This window comes from Meriones unguiculatus, chromosome X (genome assembly GCF_030254825.1).
Source record: "Meriones unguiculatus strain TT.TT164.6M chromosome X, Bangor_MerUng_6.1, whole genome shotgun sequence".
Taxonomy (NCBI): Eukaryota; Metazoa; Chordata; class Mammalia; order Rodentia; family Muridae; genus Meriones; species Meriones unguiculatus.
The window spans coordinates 140,148,882-140,170,788 of NC_083369.1; the positions used below are offsets into that span (position 1 = coordinate 140,148,882).

The 21,907-nt window shown below is 40.9% G+C and overlaps 1 protein-coding gene across 5 annotated transcripts in view; it reads right to left on the reverse strand.

Moving 5' to 3' along the window:
• Window positions 1–21,907, reverse strand: part of Phka2 (phosphorylase kinase regulatory subunit alpha 2) — a 77,049-nt gene that overhangs the window by 50,534 nt on the left and 4,608 nt on the right. For 3 of the 5 annotated variants that reach the window (XM_060375365.1, XM_060375370.1, XM_060375369.1), the window contains 3 exons: window positions 5,707–5,865; window positions 2,458–2,505; window positions 1,013–1,181 (listed from right to left, as the gene is read on the reverse strand). In XM_060375365.1, the coding sequence (XP_060231348.1) occupies window positions 1,013–1,181; window positions 2,458–2,505; window positions 5,707–5,865 (376 nt within the window). Of the gene's footprint in view, window positions 1–1,012; window positions 1,182–2,457; window positions 2,506–5,706; window positions 5,866–14,018; window positions 14,128–21,907 lie in introns of those variants that run through there. The other 2 variants (XM_060375367.1, XM_060375366.1) reach the window with 2 other exon arrangements.

The following is a 21,907-nucleotide window of genomic DNA, read 5'->3' on the forward strand; positions in this document are numbered from 1 at the left end:
CCTTATTAGAGAACTCACTTGGAGACTGAGTCTATGGGTTACATTTGAGCTGGGGTTTTAGGCCCTCTCCATGCATGGTCCTTGGTTGGGGTACCATTCTCTTCAGGGGCCCCAGGGCTAAGTTTTTTGGTTCTGTTGCTCTCCTTTTGGAGCTCCAGTCCCCTCCAGGTCTTTCTATCTCCCCCTTCTTTCATAAGCTTCCCTGCACTTATTGGGCACTTTGAAGAAAGTCCTAACGTCAATGTCTAATCTCAGGAAGAAGGGAAGTAAAAGGAAAGAGGAAGTATGTGTTGGAGGGCTAGCTCCACCACTGCAGGTGTGCCTATGGGAAGAATCAGAGATAAGGAAGGCATGGGTTATCTGGAACACATTATATTTGTGCAGAGAAGATGCTAACAGGGAAAGATTTTAGGCCAGAAATTTCAGCAGCATTGTCCCTAGCCTTGAGTGAACCAAAGCAAAACCTGCACATGTTCAGGTAGAGGCTAATTTCATTGCCTACAGGTCTCAGGCTGGGCCCCTGCATTTCCTGCCCTAACACAAACACAGATGCACACGGCACCACAGGGAAGCATGCTTTTCCTCTGCATAACCTACTACCAATTCTAGTACTATTAGGACTAGCCTATGTTCTCAGTGTGTCTCTTTGAAATTCAGTATTGATAATGTGACAGTACTAAGTTGTGGGGGCTTATACGAGTTTAGGCCATTAGGGTCCTCCCTCATGGATGGATTAGAAGCCTTATCAAAGGGACTTCACACAACATTCAGTTCTTAATTCATCTGCCATGTGAAGACACAGCTTTCTACTTCTTCAGAGGAGGCAGCTCTGACCAGACAGCTGAACTTGTCAGGACCTTAATCTTGGGGTTTTTAGCCTCTAGAATTGTGAGAAAATAAACCTCCAAGTTTATTATAATAAATTTCCAAGTTTTGGGTATTTTGTTATCATAGTACAAACAGACATTGCCCTTTCGCTTTCTCATTTGTCACTCGAACGGCTCTGGTTCACCTGAGGCAGTCATCTGGGCCAGGAAGAGGATGAAGAGGGAGGTGGCATCCATCTGGAGGTGGCCCCACTGGTCATCACCCACCACGACGCTGCAGGTGGCAGTGTTGTACTTGGCATGCAGACTGTCCTTGGTACTTTGAGTGTGCTTGAACTTCTCCACTTTGTCCACCTGAGGAAGAGAGCAAACTGGCTCCACCTAGCTCTACAGGTTCACAGCTGGCAGAAGTCTTACCTGGGGATAATCACTCAAGACACCAGACCTCTTATTTGCTGGCTCTGGGAGCCAAGGGGATGGCAAGTACCTGCTTAGGAGCGTTCACAGCTGGCAGAAGTCTTATCTGGGGATAATCACTCAAGATACCAGACCTCTTATTTGCTGGCTCTGGGAGCCAAGGGGATGGCAAGTACCTGCTTAGGAGCGTTCACATCTGGCAGAAGTCTTATCTGGGGATAATCACTCAAGATACTAGACCTCTTATTTACTATCCCTGGGAGCCAAGGGGATGGCAAGTACCTGCTTAGGAGCACTACGCATGGGCTATGATGGAGATTATTTTTTTTCCCCATTCATTCAATGGAAATACCTCCGCCCACAGATTTTTAGACAGCTGTGCATAGGTAAGGCTCCGGTCAAAAAGGGGTCCTTGTCTACAGACTCCCCAGAAGGGGAGCACGGTAGGTTCTCAAGAACATAGGGAAGGAAGGAAAATAACATGCTTAAATGTCAACCTCTCTTTCCTTAGCACGCAAAGAAAAGAGTATGATGTCTTTGGATATTCCGACTAAGGATGCGATAGTATCACACCCATCCCTGTGCCAGTGAAGCACATGTATAACGTTCTGTACATAGTACCGCAATGGACTGTTTCCTTTACCCTGAAGGTATCAGTAAGCAAGAATGCCAATCTAAAAAGACAATTACAGTCATTTATCTTTTTGTGCATAAGTGTACGCGTGGACACACACGTGGAGGTTAAAGGACAACTTGTGGGGGCTGTTTCTCTCCATCGAGCATGTGGGTCCAAGCACTGAACTCCAGTCTTCAGGCTTGGTGATGGGTACCTTGACCCAATGACTCATCCCCAATAATTACCATTTCTAAAAACTCAAGCACTTGATCTGAAGTGAAAACACACAGAATAATCAAGAAGTTGTTCATGGCTTTCTCTGAGTGGTTTTGATATTTATTTTCTTAATTAAAAAAAAAAGGCATGTTCTTTTATAAAAACAAAATTTTTGAGGGTCTTCAAAACTGTCCTCTGAGACTATGGCTCTATAGCATAAGAAAATTATTGAGGCTAATTTTAAAAAGAGAAATTAAAAAAATATTTCCGGTTTGACTTCTTTAGAATGTTCTAAATGTAATAAGCATGCCATCTCAATTCAAATGACCCAGCTGGACTCTCCAACGATCTGTAGGTATTAGTCTATCCTATTCTACCTACCTGTCTCATCATGCACTGGAGAAGACCTCGCATCAGCTTCACTACATTCTGTGGAAATAAAAGGGCAGTAGTAACAAGGCTTAGGTTTCGTGCTTCAAGAAAACCAATGATTCCCTACTTGGTCAATAATCCGGTGTTGTCTCGCAATGTTCCACAAAAGACAGACCCCAATCATAGAGAAGTATTCTGGTTGTTCACATTACTGAGACTTTTCTGCTCTGCCCCAAAATAATTATTTTTGACAAAGTGATTTATCTCAAATAAAAGGGTTAGCTCAGATGTATCTTTGGGATCTGGAATTCAGTCACTCCCTACCAACATTCTTTTTTTTTTTTTTCCAACTAACATTCTTATAAGCTTAGTAGTCAAGAACTCTACATTACATTTCTTAGTAATTTATTTTTGTTATATTAAGGATGAATTAAGCCTACCATGCCTGTCCAAAAGTAATGATATTTTGCTAAAAGTGCCACTTGTGACACCATTATTGGACCATTGAGCAAAGTTCTTACAAAACACAAGTGGTATCCAAGGTTTTTTAATAATGTGATTATTAATAACATGGCAACTGAATACTATCATCATCAATCATAGTAATGCTTTATCAATTAATTAATTAGCTATCTCATCCAGACACTGTGAAAAACACTTTAAAATTTTTTATTATTTTGAATTCCAGCACCAGCCTTAAAAGGTGGGTAGTATTTTTACCCCAGTCTCTAGGAATCTGTGCCTGAGGGAGATGAAGTAACATTTCTTAACTCTCCTGTGATGACAAGGGGAAGAGAAAAACAGAACGTAGATAATTAGACGTCATGAACTGAAACTTTCTACTTACAAGCATGGGTGTGTGAGGGACAGCAGAGTAAAATGGCCTGAAAGTTCACAGTCTGGATGACAGACCCTTCCCCGACTAAAATCCCAGGATTCTAAAATATAATTCCAATTCTTATTATAAACTCGGCTGGGGCAGAAAACGTGACCTCAAATACAGTGTTGTAATTCTTATAGTGTAGATTACATACACATTTGTCAACTGACTTCCCCTCGGACAACAAAAGGCTATTTCCAAGGAGAAGAAATACAGTGCTTTCCAACTTGAGGTGACATGGCCAATCCCCAGTAGTGGGAAAGCATCTGGAAATGTGGGGTAGGAGTACTCTAATCATAACAATGGCAGTGGCAAGAATTATTGGAACGTAATAATCAGGACCAGAGTCCTTAAATGTCCCCAAATGCATGAGATAATCTCATATAATGAAAGACTGTGTTATTAAGCCCCAAGTACCTCTAACTGAATAGTACTTGAAGATGCCCAGTCACCATTATTTTCCACAATCAAGGGTAATGCTGCTATTAGTATTTATTTATTGAGACAGAGAATCAGTATGCAGTCCTGGAAGGTCTAGAACTCACTATGTAGACTAGGTTTGCTTTGAACTCACAGAGATAGATCTGCCTCTGCCACCTGAGTAGTATGATTAAGAGCATATACCCTATGCCTGGTCCCATCTTTTACTTTATTAACCACACATCAGATAGTAAAAGACATTAAATATGAAGTGTGGTCTGGTTGGGCTTCAGTAAACAAACAAAATTTAATCAGCCTTTGTGTGTGTGTGTGTGTGTGTGTTTATGAGAGAGAGAGAAAGAGAGAGAAGATCCACAAGACACCTGATATCAAATTATTATGATTCACTTATCCACTCATCTTTCTAAAGGAGCCACCAGTGATTTTTTTTTTTTTTTTTACTTGCAATTTAAAAAACTTTCTATTCCTCAAAACTTAAGTTATTTCATCACCTCACACTGAGCAAGCCTCGGTCAAATCCAAACTTTACTCCCACAGATGAGCTTCCTTTCTTAGTTTTTCCCACAGTTGTCAAATTTCCTCCCTGCTGCTTATCACACATGCTCATTCTGGTAACTATAAACAACCAACAACTGGGCTAATAGAACTTTTCCTGGGCCCAATCATCCACTAGCTAGGAAGGCTATCCAGGAATGTACGAATTAAAGATAAAGCCCAGGGCCAGGGTGCTCAACTGGTATACTGTGTGTTTATCTTGTGTGAGGTCCTGCATTCAGTTCTTATCCCCTGAATTCCATCTTTATAAAGATAAAGCTCAAATGTTCTCATGCCAAGACAATTATACTTTTAGATTTCTGTGTTCCTTACCCAAACACTAGCACTCAAAACATTCGAAAAATATCTCCTGTGCTCAGGGTATAATATTTACAATAGTAAATCTTTGTCTTACTAGGTATCTTGATTTCTGATTTTGAAAAATATTTTTTTCCAGTACCGAGGACTGAACCTGGGGCTCTAGTATGCTAAGCAAGCACTTTATCATTGAGTGACATTTATTCTCTGACTTTGGAAACCTTAATAAAATGCCTTCATTGAGTTACATGACAAATAACACAGGCACAAAACTTAAATAATACCAATTTGGCTCAAATCTAAAAGGCGACTATGAGTTAATAAGACTGATGTCCTGGAATGATGCAAACTAGAAAGGCATTTTTAAGGGACGTTTTAAAATTCTGTTAAGCAGTGCCAACTGCATTTAGATAAATATTCTTTGGAACGTAACCATTTTTGAATAGCACATGCTTTGGGATATCTAGCTCTGATGCATCAACTTTTTCTTTTTTCCATTTGATGCCCAACAGGAGGATATGGTAATGTGGTAGATCACCATGCAACAACTTTTCATAAGCAATCATATTAAATCAAAATGAGGACTGGAGAGATGGCTCAGAGGTTAAGAGCCATCTGTTCTTCCAAAGGTTCTGAGTTCAATTCCCAGCAACCACATGGTGGCTCACAACCATCATATAATGAGATATGGTGCCCTCTTGTGGCCTGCAGGCATACATGCAGGCAGAACACTGTATAAAAAAAAGTAAATCCTTAAAAAAAAATAGAAAAAGGAAAAAAAGAAGAAAAAAAAATAAATAAAAATAATATTTTTTTACATATATGAGAGATATAACTAGTTAGGCATAGTAACATATTAGGGATAGAAATTTGGATGTTTTTTGTTTCCTATTTAATGTGATTTGTGATGTTATTTTTTTTATCTCAAAGATAAATGTGTGGTTTCAACCATCTGAATGATTTCAGAAAATATTCTGTAGCACAAATGAAAGACAGTCTGCATCCTAACTGTTCTGCAAACACAATAATTTCCAGTTCAAGAAAAGGTACTGAGCAGACAAGACCCTGATATCAGTCACTATTACCTGTTCCAACTCATAGGCCTTGGCTTTATCCTCATCACGGTCAGCATTTTTGCGGTAGGCCATGCCCAGGCCCCAAACAGCCAATATGCTATAGATGTTGTCTCGTACCCAGGCATCCTTCTGATCATGGCTGGCTGATAACAGGCCAGTGACTGGGCTCTATTAGAGTAGAGAAAAAAGATGCTTAGTATCATCCTTCGTAAAGCTCTCATAATGAGATTAATGTTCACCATGGAGGTGGATGAGGGCTCAAGAGCAAAGCAGGGGGACCTGACTTCCTTTTCTCTGTATCTCAGATGCCTCATTCATATAATTAGGAAACAAGACTAGAAAATCTCTAAGTAACTTTTTAATTCTTATGTTCTTTTTTTAAACCTCCAGACCAGACCACACTGTTGCAATGGATAAAAGAGAAGAAACGCCAACAGAAAAAGTCTACCAGGCTTTACCAATCTGTGAATACAAAATTGGTCCGTTTGGCCTTCATGTTTCCATATCAGTTGGTAGAGCCCTGAACTTGGGAGCAACATACTTGCATTCGGGGTCCTGATCCACCACCTAACTCTATGTGTCCAGAAAAGTTACCAGCCCTATCTGGACCTCAGCTACCATGTCTGCAATACAGATACTTCAGTCATCTGAACAGAAGATGCTATGCAGGAAGGCGTATGGCAGCCTTCACTAGCTGTGATAGCATTGATGTGTTCTACAAAAGCAGTAAAGTCAGCAAAAGGTTTAGATGTTGAAATGGAAAGTTATACATAAATGTTCATAGTAGCATTGCTCATAAATGCTAAAAAGTAGAAACAGCGTGTATTTATCAACTGATGAATGAAAAACATTTCCCTTTATTTCTTAAAAAATATTTTATGTGTATATGTACTTTGCCTGTGTGTATGTATGTACACTTGTGCATTTGCATGCCTGGCACCCACGTAGGTCAGAAGAGAATGTTAAATCCCCTAAAACCTTTTATAAATGGTTATAAATCATGCAGAAATGAACCAGGGTCCTCTACAAAAGAACAAGTGTACCTCTCCAGCCTGGTTTTCTCTTTGCTTTATAAAAGGGATCAAAATTAATTGTGGTGAGAGATGTACAACTCCACGAATATACTAAAAACCAGTTGTGCACTTTAAATAAATTAACCAGTAACAAAAATGTATGTCAATAAAGCTAGTTATAATTGGGAGTACTGGGATTGAATCTGGAGCATCAGACATGTTAGGCAAACATTCTACCACTGAGCTATATAAAGCCAACCCTAAAAAAAAATCTGATCCCATAAATAAAATGGTTAAGAAATGAGTCATCATTTGTTGAAGATGCTATCTTTTTTCCATTGTATGGTTTTGGTATCTTTGTCAAAGATCAGGTGTCCATAAGTGTGTGGGTTTATTTCTGGGTCTTCTGTGAGGTTCCATTGATCCACCATTCTGTTTCTATGCTAATACCATGCAGTTTTCATTACTGCTGCTCTATAGTACAGGTTAAAATCAGGGATGGAAATACCTCCAGAAGATCTTTTATTGTAAAGGATTGTTTTAGCAATTCTGGGTTTCTTGTTATTCCATATGAAGTTGAGAATTTTTCTTTCCAGGTCTGTAAAGAATTGTGTTGGTAATTTGATGGGAATTGCATTGAATCTGTAGATTGCTTTTGGTAAAATGGCCATTTTTACTATGTTAATCCTGCCAAGCCATGAGCATGGGAGATCTTCCCATCCTCTGATATCTTCTTCTAATTCTTTCTTCAGAGACTGGAAAATTTTTTCATACAAGTCTTTAACTTGCTTGGTTAGGGTTACACCAAGGTACTTTATGTCATTTGTGGCTATTGTGAAGGGTATTGTTTCCCTAATTTCTTTCTCAGCCCTTTTGTCTTTTGCATACAGGAGGATTACTGATTTTTTTAAGTTAATTTTGTATCCGGCCACTTTGCTGAAGGTGTTTATCAGCTGTAGGAGTTCCCTGGTAGAATGTTTGGGGTCACTCAGGTATACTGTCATATCGTCTGCAAATAGTGATAATTTGACTTCTTCCTTTCCAATTTGTATCCACTTGACCTCCTTCAACTGTCTTATTGCTCTAGCAAGGACTTCTAGAACTATGTTGAAGAGATATGGAGAGAGTGGGCAGCCTTGCCTTGTCCCTGATTTCAGTGGGATTGCTTTAAGTTTCTCTCCGTTTAATTTGATGTTGGCTATAGGCTTGCTGTATATTTCCTTTACTATATTTAGATATGTGCCTTGTATCCCTGATCTCTCCAAGACTTTTAAACATGATGTCTACATGTAGAAAAATGCAAATAGATCCATATTTATCACTCTGCACAAAACTAAAGTCCAAGTGGATCAAGGATCTCAACATAAAACCAGACACATTAAATCAGTTAGAAGAAAAAGTGGGGAAAACCCTAGAACTCATTGGTACTGGAGACAACTTCCTGAACAGAACACCAACAGCACAGGCTCTAAGAGCAACAATCAACAAATGGGACCTCATGAAACTGAAAAGCTTCTGCAAAGCAAAGGAAACCATCATCAAAACAAAACGACAGCCTATAGATTGGGAAAGAATCTTCACCAACCGTTTTTCTGACAGAGGGCTAATATTCAGTATATATAAAGAACTAAAGAAGCTGACAAGCAGCAAATGAAGTAATCCAATTAAAAAATGGGGAACAGAGCTAAACAGAGAATTCTCTGTAGAGGAATACAGAATGGCAGAGAAACACTTAAAGAAATGCTCAACGTCATTAGCCATCAGGGAAATGCAAATCAAAACAACCCTGAGATTTCACTTTACATCTATCAGAATGGCCAAGATCAAAAACTCAAGTGACAACACATGCTGGAGAGGTTGTGGAGAAAGGGGAACCCTCCTCCATTGCTGGTGGGAATGTAAACTTGTACAACCACTCTGGAAATCAATCTGGCTCTTTCTCAGACAACTAGGAATAGCGCTTCCTCAAGATCCCCCTATACCACTCCTGGGCATATATCCAAAAGAGGCTCAAGTACACAAAAAGGACATTTGTTCAACCATGTTTGTAGCAGCTTCATTTGTGATAGCCAGAAGCTGGAAACAGCCCAGATGCCCCTCAACTGAAGAATGGATGCAGAAATTGTGGTACATCTACACAATGGAATATTACTCAGCAATGAAAAATAAGGAAATCATGAAATTTGCAGGTAAATGGTGGGATCTGGAAAGGATCATCCTGAGTGAGCTGTCCCAGAAGCAGAAAGACACACATGGTATATACTCACTCATATAGACATGTAATATAGGATAAACCTACTAAAATCTGTACATCTAAAGAACTAATCAAGAGAGAGGGCCCTGACTAAAATGCTCAATCCCCATCCCGAAATGCAAAGAGGAAGGACATCAGAAGAAGAAGAAAACAGGAAACAACTAGAAACCCGCCACGGAGGGCCTCCAAAAGGCTCTGCCCTGCAGACTATCAAAGCAGATGCTGAGACTTATGGCCAACTGTTGGGCAATGTGCATGGAATCTTATGTAAGAAGTGAGAAACAGTAAGATCTGGAGAGGACAGGAACTCCACAAGGAGAGCAACAGAACCAGAAATTTGAACACAGCCATCTTCCTAGAGACTCATATTCCAACCAAGTACCAGGTATGGAGATAACCTAGAACCCCTGCACGGATGTAGCCCATGGCAGTTCAGTGTCCAAGTGGGTTCCCTAGTAATGGGAACAGGGGCTGTCTCTGACATTAACTGATTGGCCTGCCCTTTGATCCCCTCTCCCTGAGAGGGGAGCAGCCTTACCAGGCCACAGAAGATGACAATGCAGCCATTCCTGATGAGATATGATAGACTAAGATCAGAAGGAAGGAGAGGAGGACCTCCCTATCAGTGGACTTGGGGAGGGGCATGCGTGAAGAAGAGGGTGGGAGGGGAGGATCGGGAGGGGAGCAGGGAAGGGCTTATAGGGGATACAAAGTGAATAAAGTGTAATTAATAAAAATAAAAAATAAAAGAGTCACATAGTCAACTAACTTCTGAAATTATACATAGAACTAGGTATGCTATAAAATATACTTTTATAATTAGAACCTTGCCACCTTAAAAACAAACAAACAAACAAAAAAACCCAACTTATTTGTCAGCTTAATATATTACCTGTACTCTCACACATGGGTTTTTGTGAGTCACCCAAATGTGTCTTTGTCTTTAACACTCTGTGGTCTTTGCTTGACATTGGTTATGTGTCTTGTTAGGGTTTCTACTGCTATGATAAAAACACCATGATCAAAAAGGATTTATTCAGCTTATGCTTCCAGATCATAGCCCATCATTGGAAGAAATTAGTGCAGGAACTCAAGTAGGGATGGAACCTGGAAGGAAAAGCTGATGGAGAGGCCATGGAGGGATGCTGCTTACTGGCCTGCTCCCCATGGCTTGCTCAGTCTGCTTTCTTATAAAACCCCGGCATCACCCACAATGGGCTGGGCCCTCCCGCACTGATCACTCATTGAGAAAATGCCTTACAGCCGCATCTCATGGTGGCATCTCCTCAACGGAGGCTCCTTCCTCTCTGATGACTCTAGCTTGTGTCAAGTTGACAAACAAATCCAGCCAGTACAGCATGCAAATGGAGGAGCTCTGGCAAGCTAAACAAAATGGACAGCTCAGAAGTACAGTACTTGCCTAGCATGCACATGGAGCCCTGGGTTCAGTCCAATCACAAAACATAACAACCATTATTCAGAGGGTACTGTATCATTTGTAGGGACAATTACAAAAAACTCCACTGGGTAATTTCAAGAGGATACTGCCAAAGCTGTTAGGTGAAATATACTGACGGTGCTTCACATGGTCCCACCAAGAAATTAAGATTTTGGCTTTCTCATTTAACTAATCTATACCCTATGTCAAAATCTATCTAAAACTTGATATACACTACCTGCAGGAACAACAACATTCAGTGTATTGAAACAGTCCTCCAGCCAACATAGTGGTTTTAAAGTCATAGCTATGGTCTCAAAGAGCTAAAAGTACAAGTCTCTTTGCAATAGTGGGTTACTGAGTCTAAAAGAATCACTATTCACCAACATTATATGCACATCACAGGCAGTTTTGTGGGGCCTGTTTGGATAAGCTTGTGACAAACACAAACAAACAAACAAACAAACAAACAAAAAACATCAGGACATGCTAAGTAAAAAAAGAAAAAAAAATCAACCCTTTCCTGGCATGCCCCACTAACCTTGAGTCTAAAACAGTTGGGTCCTGTGAGCCACCCAAACAGGTCCATTCCTTCAGAGTTGGGAGTTGGAGGAGAAGCAAGCATAATCAGAATATATTTATGAAAAAATATTTTCAATAAAAACTATTATAACTAAACCCTCATATAACAATGTAGAAATATGTGCCTACATATGATTATATATGGATCATATGTAGAATCAAATATATATACATAGAGATAGAGAGTGAGTCATATATTCTATTTCAGCTTTTCCCCTTCTCTTTTTGGTGTGCTGCTTCCTGCTCATATTAGCAATCAGATAAAACCAGTTCATGTAACAGCCTTGTATATATTTTTTCTCTTTTCTTTGAGCTATTAAAACTGGCTGTTGACCGCTGCGGTGGTACACGCCTGTAATCCCAGCACTCAAGCAGGCAGAGGCAGATGGATCTCTGTGAGGTTGAGACCAGCCTGGCCTGCAAATGTAGTCCAGGGCAGTCAAGGCTACACAGAGAAAGCCTATCTCGAAAAACCTAAAGAAAATAAAATAAAACTGGCTAGCTCATATTAAATATTACAATAAGGCGATAAGTATGCATATGCTTTGGTATGAACGCTTTCTCCTGCAGAAAACTGTTTTAGAGGATGTCAGTTTTTTCATGACACAGAAATCATAGGATCCCTGCTCACCTGGCCTTTCCCATTCAGTAGAACCTGATGAGATTCCCCAAGCCATCTGCAATAACTCAAATCTAAGAGCCTGGAGCTGTATAATATAACGCACCCAGGGATACTCTTCCTGGTAGCCATTTACAGTTCAGGGCTTGTATTACCGCTACCAAAGTAAAGCAATAAATGGCCTTATAACCTATGCTGTTCTCAACAGTTGTTTTTTTTTTTTTTTTTAAATAGGAATGAATTTTATCCAAGAGGGCCTCCTCCTCACAATTTGATGACATTCCAAAGATTTTCACCCCAGTACAGTCACGGCGGGGATAACAGCTTCGGCATTATAGATCACCTCACAGCCAGAGACAAACAACAACAACAGAAGTGAAGCCACCTCTCGGGGATCCAAAGCTAGCCACAAAACAGTGGTTCCAAAAGCCCTCATGCATGAATTTGCAGGTAACTTTCCAGATCAAATAGATAATCAGGATCCCCCACTGTGGCATAATTTAACTTGCATCACCTTCTTAAAGACTCTCTATACTGATGTATAAAGATACTTTGGGGGTTAAGCCTTCATTTAACATTTAGAGAGTGAAGGGCACAGTTCTTATCGATAACATGGGCTTTTGCTTGATGTTCAGAATAATGGTTGTTTCATCATCAATTCAATTCACGACTAGCATACTAACATCTTTAAAATAGGCAATTTCAGCTCTGTATCTCAACATTCAGTATCAATAACATTTGCAAGTAACTCTGAAAGTTCTAATGCCTATCATTCCTGGGACACAGGGCATTCACAGCTTCAAGTACTTCAGACACACCATGAGCAACAGCTATTTTACAGTGGGCTTTTTTTTTTGGTGTAGAGTGGAATTTCCAACACGGAATTTCTAGGCTGACAGATTTTCTGTATACGTACTTTTAAAATAAAGATTCTTTCTTCCCATAAATAACTTTTTAACATTTTCAATTTCTTTTTGTCAGTTTAATGGGTGTAAAGTGGCCCTGCACTGCTATTGTTAAGCTCATTTGATTTCTCTGTATTTGGGGAAGGAGCCACTGGATTTGCTCTCCTGTTAGCTAACTTCCAGTTTCTTTCCAAGGGGGGCACCGTTAACATAACTCTCCACTTTACAGAGAGATGCTGAAGGCGCTTGTTTGAAGTCACATCTGTTTTGGGGTAGAGATTTGAACAGCCTGAGTCTGAAGAGAAGAGGCTCTAGACTCAGTCTGTTCGAAATTCTACCCCCAAACAGATGTGACTTCAAATAAGTGACTTCATTATCTCTCTGTAAAGTGGGGATTGTACCAGTACCTCCACCTCATGAGGCAGTTTGTGAGGATTAATTGCATTAGTACGTATTAAGCACTTTGGAATATTTCTGATATATGTGAACAAAACTGTATGTTTAATGTTAAAGAATGAAACAGCCTCTATTCATGTTATTTCTTTTTATGTACTCATAATTTATAATATATAAATATACAATATTTGTATATTTTGTATATTTTTTGTATATACAATATATATTTGTATATTCTTTGTATATATTTGTATATTTTTATATAATATCTAGACCAGGGTCAGATGGAAGGGGAGGAGGACCTCCCCTATCAGAGGACTGGGGGAGGGGCATGGGAGGAGAAGAGGGTGGGAGGATAGATTTGGGAGGGGATGAGGGAGGGGGCTACAGCCGGGATACAAAATGAATAAACTGTAATAAATAAATAAATTTTTAAAAAGGAAAAAAAAAGAAGGTAAGTCTAGAGGTACTCCCTTTTATCATTACTGAAATGTTAATGAAAAGCAATTGAGACAGAGTCTCACTTGTAACTGAGGCCAGTCTAGAACTCAGCATCGTCTTACTTCAGTCTCCAAAGCCCTGTGGTTACAGGCACTTGTGTTCACTCTTCACTCATGTAATGGAAGTTTTTGTTTCTTGGTCAACTCAGGTATATTATGGAACAATATATATTGTCCCCTGAGAAACGGGACTCCGGGAATACGGAAAACTGGGTCCTGACAAACACCTAAAGATAGTCTATGGGAGAAAGAAAAGCCTTTTTACACAACAGCGTTAGACACACAGGCAAAAGAAAAAAAAAGAGCCGCAATCTAAATCTCATACCTGCAGATCAGTCTGCCTTCTCAACTACACTGAATATCCTGACCACACGCACCGATTAGTTTTGTGATACAATAGTAGACATCATCCCCATACTAGAAGCATCCTAAAAAGATAAAGTTTGCTGCTCTAGTGAAGCCCTGGCCTAGGTAGATTCTGAACAGCCAGATCAAGTACTGGCTTTACTGACTTACATAGAATGAAGTAATTTTCAAAGAGATCTAAAGTACAGATACTGTCGATCTCTATGCACAGATGCCCGTTCTATGCCCAGCTAACACTAGAAGTTTACCATTTATTAGAGCCCGCTTCATTTGTAGGCATGCTCTTCTGTTAAGTCTCCAAGAAACTCCGAAGAAGCCAATCGGAAATGTGTACCGTCAACTTCGGAAATGACTCAAGTGGGGAATTTCGGTTTTGCTTTCCAAGTAAACAATGCTTACACAATCCTTCTTGGCTAGCAGCGCTACCAGGGTTGATTCTCAAAAGTCGGGGACGGAAGAGAGTTTAACAACCTGAGTGAGAGAGCGGAGATGCTGAAATAGCGACATACTCCGCTCCTCAGAGGATATGCCAGTAAGGGGAGGGGTAGGAAAGGTCCATTAGCGTGGATGCTGAGCTAACGTTAGAAGTGCAAAAACGCTTACAAACTTGGACAAAAGACCAAACCAAACTAGATGGAATTCAACAAGGATTTATTTATTGGGCCCCTGTGTTTAATAAAGCTTGCTGAACTAATTTTATTAGCCATTACTCCCACATTTGAAATGACTCAGCTCCCTTTACACCCATACTCCCACCCTTGGGATCCCAACAAATCTTTACGTAAAGCCTCCCTTCTCTTCCAAATTGCTCCCTACTCTAGCAGCTACCCTGTGACCCAGAGACGTGGCCTGCTCTCATACTTACGTGCAAGAAAAATTAATTGTTAAACACTGTTAGCTTTTAACAGCCACCAACTACTTGTGTGAGTACAAATACCACAAAGCTAATGTTGTAGTAACAGAAGTAGAAGGGCAGGATGTGTAGCACAATGGTAGAATACGGCCTTGGCATACTAAGGCCCTGGGTTAGATTCCCTACGGCTCCCATTCACCTCCGCATCCAAAGCAGCTTCCAGAATTAGGAGAGTCATACTGGCATGCTCAGTTCCCAATTGTGATGGTAAGCCTCATCAAGTTGCCACAATCTAGAATTATCTGGGAAGAGACTCTCAGTAAAGGATTCTCTTCATTGGGATAGCCTGTGGGTGTATCTTTGAGGGGACTGTCTTAATTGATGTGAGAAGATCCAGCCCACTGTGGGTGGCACCATTCCTTAGGCAAGGAATCCTGAGCTGTTTTTAAGAATGGAGAAATTAGGTGGGCTTGGTGGCAATCCCAGCACTGGGGGGTTAGATGGGGGGAGAGCAGAGGCAGATGGATCTCTGTGAGTCCATGGCCAGCCTGGCCTACAAAGTAAGTCCAGGACAACCAAGGCTACACAGAGAAACCCTGTTTTGAAAAACCAAAAAATAAAAAATAAAATAAAATAAAAAAGAAAGGGAAGAAAGAAGGAAATATATGATCCAACCTCCACAAAACGTAGTCACAGAAAGACCTAAATCTTGACTTGTTAGCCTGCTAAGAACTCTCCAGTGTCTACAGACAGCTGAAATCACTTACATTGCCACTTCAAACTCAGGTATTAGCACTTTTAAGCGCCTGACATTCACTCTTTAGCTCCCTAAGCACCTACTGTGCATTCCTTGCACTTTTGGGCCTGTACACATGTTTATGCTCTCTTCTCTGTGGAGACTTCCTTGACTGCAAAATTATCAATTCCCTTTCCCCATAGAGGTTGGAGGCTTCAATACAAACTACCTGGGGTGCCCCCCCCCCTTTGGCTTAGGAATCACTGTGAGCATGTATGTGTATGACTGTCTTGTACAGTTCTGAGAAAGTGTAGTTGAAATACTAAGAAGGGACTAGAATAAATGCTGAAAATACACGACAATCTATCACTATTATAGATGCTGGTAAAAGAAAACACATAAAAGTGAAAAATCCTAATCACAAAAAATTCTCAACACTCATTAAATGCATTCACTGTGCTGGAATTTTATTCCAGTGACCACCTTTAAAAATATTAAAAGGGTGCAGTGGCACATGCCTGTAATCCCAGCACTCAGGAAGGCAGAGGTAGTTGGATTCCTGCTAGTTTGAGGCCAGCCTGGTCTAAAAAGCTAGTTCAGAAGAGCCAAGGCTACAGAGAGAAACCCTATCTCAAAAAACAAAACAACCTCCCCCTGATGGGGGAACAGCCTTACCAGGCCACAGAGGAAGCCAATGCAGCCAGTCCTGATGAGACCTGATAGGCTAGGGTAAGAGGGAAGGGAAGGAGGACCTCCCCTATCAGTGGACTTGGAAAGGGGCAGGGAGGAGATGAGGGAGGGAATGAGGGAGGGAGCTATAGCTGGAATACAAAGTAAATAAACTGCAATTTATAAAAACATAAAAAAATTTTAAAAAGTGGAAAAAAAAAACCAAAAAATAACCCCAAACCCCCAAACCAAATATTAAAAAGGAGTGGTAAAGAACAATGTTTTGGACTGAAAGTGTATTTATTATGTGTATATGTGCATGCTTGGGTTTGCATGTACCCTAGCATGCTCATGGAGGTCAGAGAACAATTTGGGTCTGAGAAATCTAATTCATGTTGTTAGGCTTGGTGTCAAGCAACCTTGACCCATTGAGCCATCTTGCCAGCCCCTAGATATATTTTAAAGTGACAACTGTGGCACTTACTTTAAAATAATTTCCCCTATAATTAAGACTACCAGCTTTTGTAAAAATTTAATAGGTAAACTTCAAGTGGTTCAGAGAGTATCACTGAAAATATGAATTCTTGGGGCCAGAAAGATAAGCCAGCAATTAAGAGCACTCACTGGCTATTCTTCTAGAAGACCCAAGTGCAACAGATTGGACACCCTCTTCTGGCCTCCTCAGGTATCAGGCATGAATGTGGTGCACCAACATACGTGCAAGGAAAACACTCATATCCATTAAAAATAAATTAGGGTTTTTCTGGTTGGTTTTTATTTGTGTGTGTGTGTGTGTGTGAGAGAGAGAGAGAGAGAGAGAGAGAGAGAGAGAGAGAGAGAAGGGAGAGAAAAAGAGACAGAACTGTAACATGTAGCCGCCTCTTGCTCTACCTAAAAGAAGTATGCATGCAATCCCCACTCTATTCTTTGGTGCTTATTTAGCTCCTCCTGCCTAGTTTTACAAACATGAGTCAGGAGCCACGTGCTTCAGGCAGCTGCTTCATTCCAGATCCCATTACTCATCCTAGATGTCTCCAAGCCTTCAGGAACTGTTCCAGGTCACTTAACTTCTATCAATTGACTTTAATCACTCTCCTAGGAGATTTTAATGTTTTGCTACTCTCTCATCAGTCACTGTAGTAAGAAGGGTGGTGGTGGTACTGAGATGCCAATATTCAGTTTGGTGTTGTGTTAACTTATGGAACACATTCAAATTCAAGGGAGATATTAGCTCCCTAGGTATTCATGGATTACTGGATATAAAGCCAGCAAACTTTCACCAGGACAGAAACAATGTAGATGACATTATTTGATCCTTGCATTTGCAATACTGACTTTTATGTCTTAAATTTTAGGTTTGGGTTCAAAGGGCAGAGACACTGTATATCACTCTATATTTGTTTTTATCTGTTCTTCCCAGACAGGATGTTGATAAGTAGCTGAGGTTGGTCTAGAACTCATGATCCCCCTTCTCTGCCTCTATAGCATCTGTGGACTATTGATTTGATGTCTCCACAGGATCTTCCCGGAGTTCACAATGGACTTTGTTGGGGAAGATAGAAACACAAAGGTCATGAGACTCCTGAAATTTTTTTCTGTGAGTTTTTCTCAAAAGAGGACAGATATTTTTCCTTCACAGAATATTCAAGTGGGTCTACATCCACTTCTTTGCATGTCTTTTTTATTAATTAATTTGTTTATCCAATTTAAGTCTCTGTCGTAGGCCCTTCTCTCATTCCCCTCCCTCTCCCTCCCCCTCCCCTATTTTGCATGTCTCTTATGAACATTAATTGCAATGTCATATTACTATTAATTAATAGTCCTATCTAAACATAAATGACAAGCTAGGAATAGTGGTGCGCAGCCACAGAACCCCAACTACTGGGGAGGCTAAGGCCTTAGTGAGCTTAGTTCCAGAGCAGCCTAGGTGATACAATGACACCCTGAGTCTTACAGTTCCTTTTAAAATACATGCACAAATGACAAGGGCAACACGGCAGAAATAAACTTGGTGAATAATTTGAAGAAAACAGCCGATTCGAATTTCTCATTTGAACACCCCAAGGGAACACAGCTTTCCTTTGTCACCTGCAGCAATCTGGTGTATTTAAAGCATTCATCCGCACACCTCCAGCTTTGGCCCTCGGAAAAGACACAGTATTTAGCATGGCTGTCAGCTCACAAGAAGGATGGCGCCGACTGGATCAGCGGTGGCTCTTTCACTGTGAGAGGGAAGATCTGACTAGATGCTATTGGTTCCTCAAGGCTTTAAAAAAAACTTCAGATCTCTTCCCCACTCAGGCTATGACAGCCCTCTATTTACGGGTGGAGGAGTCAACGGATGTTTCTGTTACGAATTACTTAAACGTGTTTTATCTGGCACTAAATTGAGGCTACTCTGAAAAGGGCATAGCAAAAGCCCTCCTTTTATTTGCACCCCAAAGCTGCAGTAGGAGGGGGCAGAACATAGGGTCCTGAATTATACCAGGAGGAAAAAAAAAATGTTTTCTGTGGAGTATCTCCTTTCTTGAGACAATAGACAGATAAGACAACCGTCTTTCACATGGTCCCCGCATAACCAGGGGCTTATCACATCCTTTCTGCCTTTTATTGAATCTAATGTCTTTTTAGAAAACGATTTTATTGTGTATATGTGTATACGTCTGCATACTTGAGTGCAGGTGCCTATGGAATCTTGGAGAGGGCATTGGCTCCCATGAAGCTTATGTTACAGGTGGTTGTGAGTCACCTGACATGGGAGCTAGGACACAAACTCAGGTCCTCTACAAGAGCAAAGGTGCTGATCCAGCTCTCCGGACCCCTCTGTGTGTGTGTGCGTGCGTGTGTGTGTATAGACACCTGTGTGCATGCATGTGGAGGTCAGAGGTCAGCATGAGATGGCATCCCTTAGGAGTCATCCACCTTATTTTTTCAGACAGGCCCTTTCACTGGGACCTGGATCTCACTGATTAGTTTAGGGTAGCTGGTCGGCAAACCCTAGGGACACTACTGTCTTAGCTTCCCAAGTGCTAGGATTACAAGTAAGACAGACAGACAGACAGACAGACAGACAGAAAGAGAGAGAGAGAGGTGTGATGTCACACTCTGCTTTTTATGAGTACTTGGGATCAATCCCAGGTCCTCATGCTTACACAGCAAGCACATTACCAAACAAGCTACCTCTCCAGGACCCTGAACCCAGAATGATGGTGATGGTCCTGGGAGAAGCTTGCTTTAAGTCACACTGGGGAGAAATTCAGGAAGGGGGCTGAGGATGCAGGGAGGAGAGAGGTGGGGAAACTACTCTAGGAGCTGGAGAAAGACAACACGTGTCATAGAAAAATGGTGGTGATAACAATATGAGAAGTGGGAAGATTTGAGAGATGTTTAGGAGGTGAAATTAACAACTTTACAGTGAAAGGAATGCAGTCATGAGAGGAGCAAGTAGAAACTCAAAAAGGCTCTTACATTGTTAAATCGGGTGCCCAAATGGGTAATGGGACAGTGACTTATAGGGAAATGCTTGCTAGAAAGAATGAGAAAGTGGTGATGCCTTTTCGCTTCCTTCACTCTTTTGTTAAGTCTCACTATATAGTCTAGACGGGCGTGGAACTGATCATCCTCCTCCCTCAGCTTCCTGGGTGCTAGGATTGTATGTGAGTGCCACCATCTCTAGCCTGATATAACTTCGAAAAACTTTGTGTGTAGGCATAATATGCCTATGTGTATGTGTGTCGAAGACCTGGGGCAAATGTGCAGAGTCATCTTTGATCAATTTCCACTTTATTTTGGGAGGCAGGGTCTCTCATTTGAACCCAGAGTTTACTATTTGGGCTAGTCTGACTAGCCATCTTACTTCAGGGATCACAACTCCATCTTTTTGTTTTTGTTTTTGTTTTTCAAGACAGGGTTTCTCTGTGGAACCCTGGCTGTCTTAGAAGTCTCTCTGTAGATCAGGCTGGCCTCTCGAACTCACAGAGACCCTCTGCCTCTGCCCTCAGAGTGCTGGGATGAAAGGCGTGTGCCAACACCACCTGCTTCCAACTCCATCTTTTGCATGTAAAGAATTAAGGGCAGTGGTGGCGCCTACCTTTAATCCCAGCACTTGGGAGGCAGAGGCAGGAAGATTTCTGAATTTGAGCCAGACTGTTCTACAGAGCAGTTCCAGGACAGCCAGGACTATAAAAAGAAAGTACGTCTTAAAAACAAAACCAAACAAAACACACAACATGTTACAAACAGACTGCCATGCCCACTACATTTGTTCTGGGGATTCGAAGTCCGGTTCTCATACCCGTGCACCAAGCACTTTAACCACTCTTGACATAGATGCAAAGTATACAAGTCAGTGGAGCCTGCTGTTAAGCATTTACTTAATGCTTAACAGGCTGCCACTGATAGTGAACAAGGGGACCGTAGCATGAGCATGACCGTAGCTTAGGTAGGATGATGGCTAGATGGAGGAAGTAAACAAAAAGCAAGGACGTTTAGTGCCGGTGGAAGATCTCTCACTGCTCTGAGCAAGAGGCCAAGAGAAGGAGCAGGGAACCAATCGGGAGGCAGAGCTGAGAGGTTTCAGCTGTAGAGAAATTTTCATTCAGAACATGGCTGCTCTGGCAAAAGACCACATCCAAACACCTTCTAGACCTGTGTGAGCCAGCTGGAATCCAGCTTTTAATCCTAGCAAGCAGATCTCTGAGTTGAAGGCCAGCCTGGTGTAAAGCAAGTTTAAGGGAAAGAAAAGCTAAGGTCCAGGCGTGGTGGTATACGCCTTTAATCCCAGCACCTAGGAGACAGAGACGTGCAGAAATCTCTTGAGTTCTGTTCAGGCAGTTCTATTGAGTTCCTATGAGTTGAGAAGCAGTTCTCTAATTTTCTTAATTTTGATCAAAGTATATTATGCATATAGTTGACTTTAAGTAATCCCCCCCCCCTTTGAAAACAGGGTTTCTCTGTGTATCCTTGGCTGTCCTGGACTTACTTTGTAGACCAGGCTGTCCTTGAACTCACAGAGATCTGCATACCTCTGCCTCCCAGAATGCTGGGATTACAGGCCTGTGCCACTGAGCCTGGCTGACTTTCAGTCTTTTAAGTGACTTCCTTACATTGTAATTGTCATCACTTTCATAAAAAAAAAAAAAAAAAAAAAAAAAAAAAAAAAAAAACAAAAAAAAAAAACAAAAAAAAAACTTTTCTATTGGTTGAGAATAGAGTTCTACATACTGAGTTTGTTTTTTCGGTGTTCAAATTTTCTGTTATCTACCTCCCTGGTTGATCTGTCAACTGCTCCTATAATTAGGCAAACTGCAGTGTGAAGCTATGTTGTTAGTATCCTGTGGTCACTTCCCATGCTCTTCTGCGAATTTCTTGTCATTTAGCAATTATATCTTTATCCTTAATATATCTTTGAAAGAATTGTAAAGTCTGCTTTGTCTGATATTAGCTTAATGACATCAGTTTTTAAATCTGTTCTGTATTAGCTGGTCCCTCACTTCATTAACCTCAACCTTTCAGTGTTGTTTCAGACTTTGTTTATAAACATGTACGGACCTTTTAGAACAGTTTAGACAATTGCCATTATCTGACTGGTTTAGGCAATTAATTTATTGTACTTACGAACATATAGACTTCCTTGTCGCTTCTATTACCCTTCATAATAATTATCATGCTTTTGTCTTATTTCTTAGCCGCCCTAACACTCTGCCATTCTTCTTGAGCTAATGGATTTTCTTTTTCCTTCTATTCTTTGGTAGGGGTATATGAGAGGGTTTGGAGGGGGAAACATTATAATCTCAAAAAATAAAAGGAAAAAGATACAGGGTAGACGAACACACACAGGCTTACTGTCCATTCACGTTATTATTGTTTGTGTATAGGTG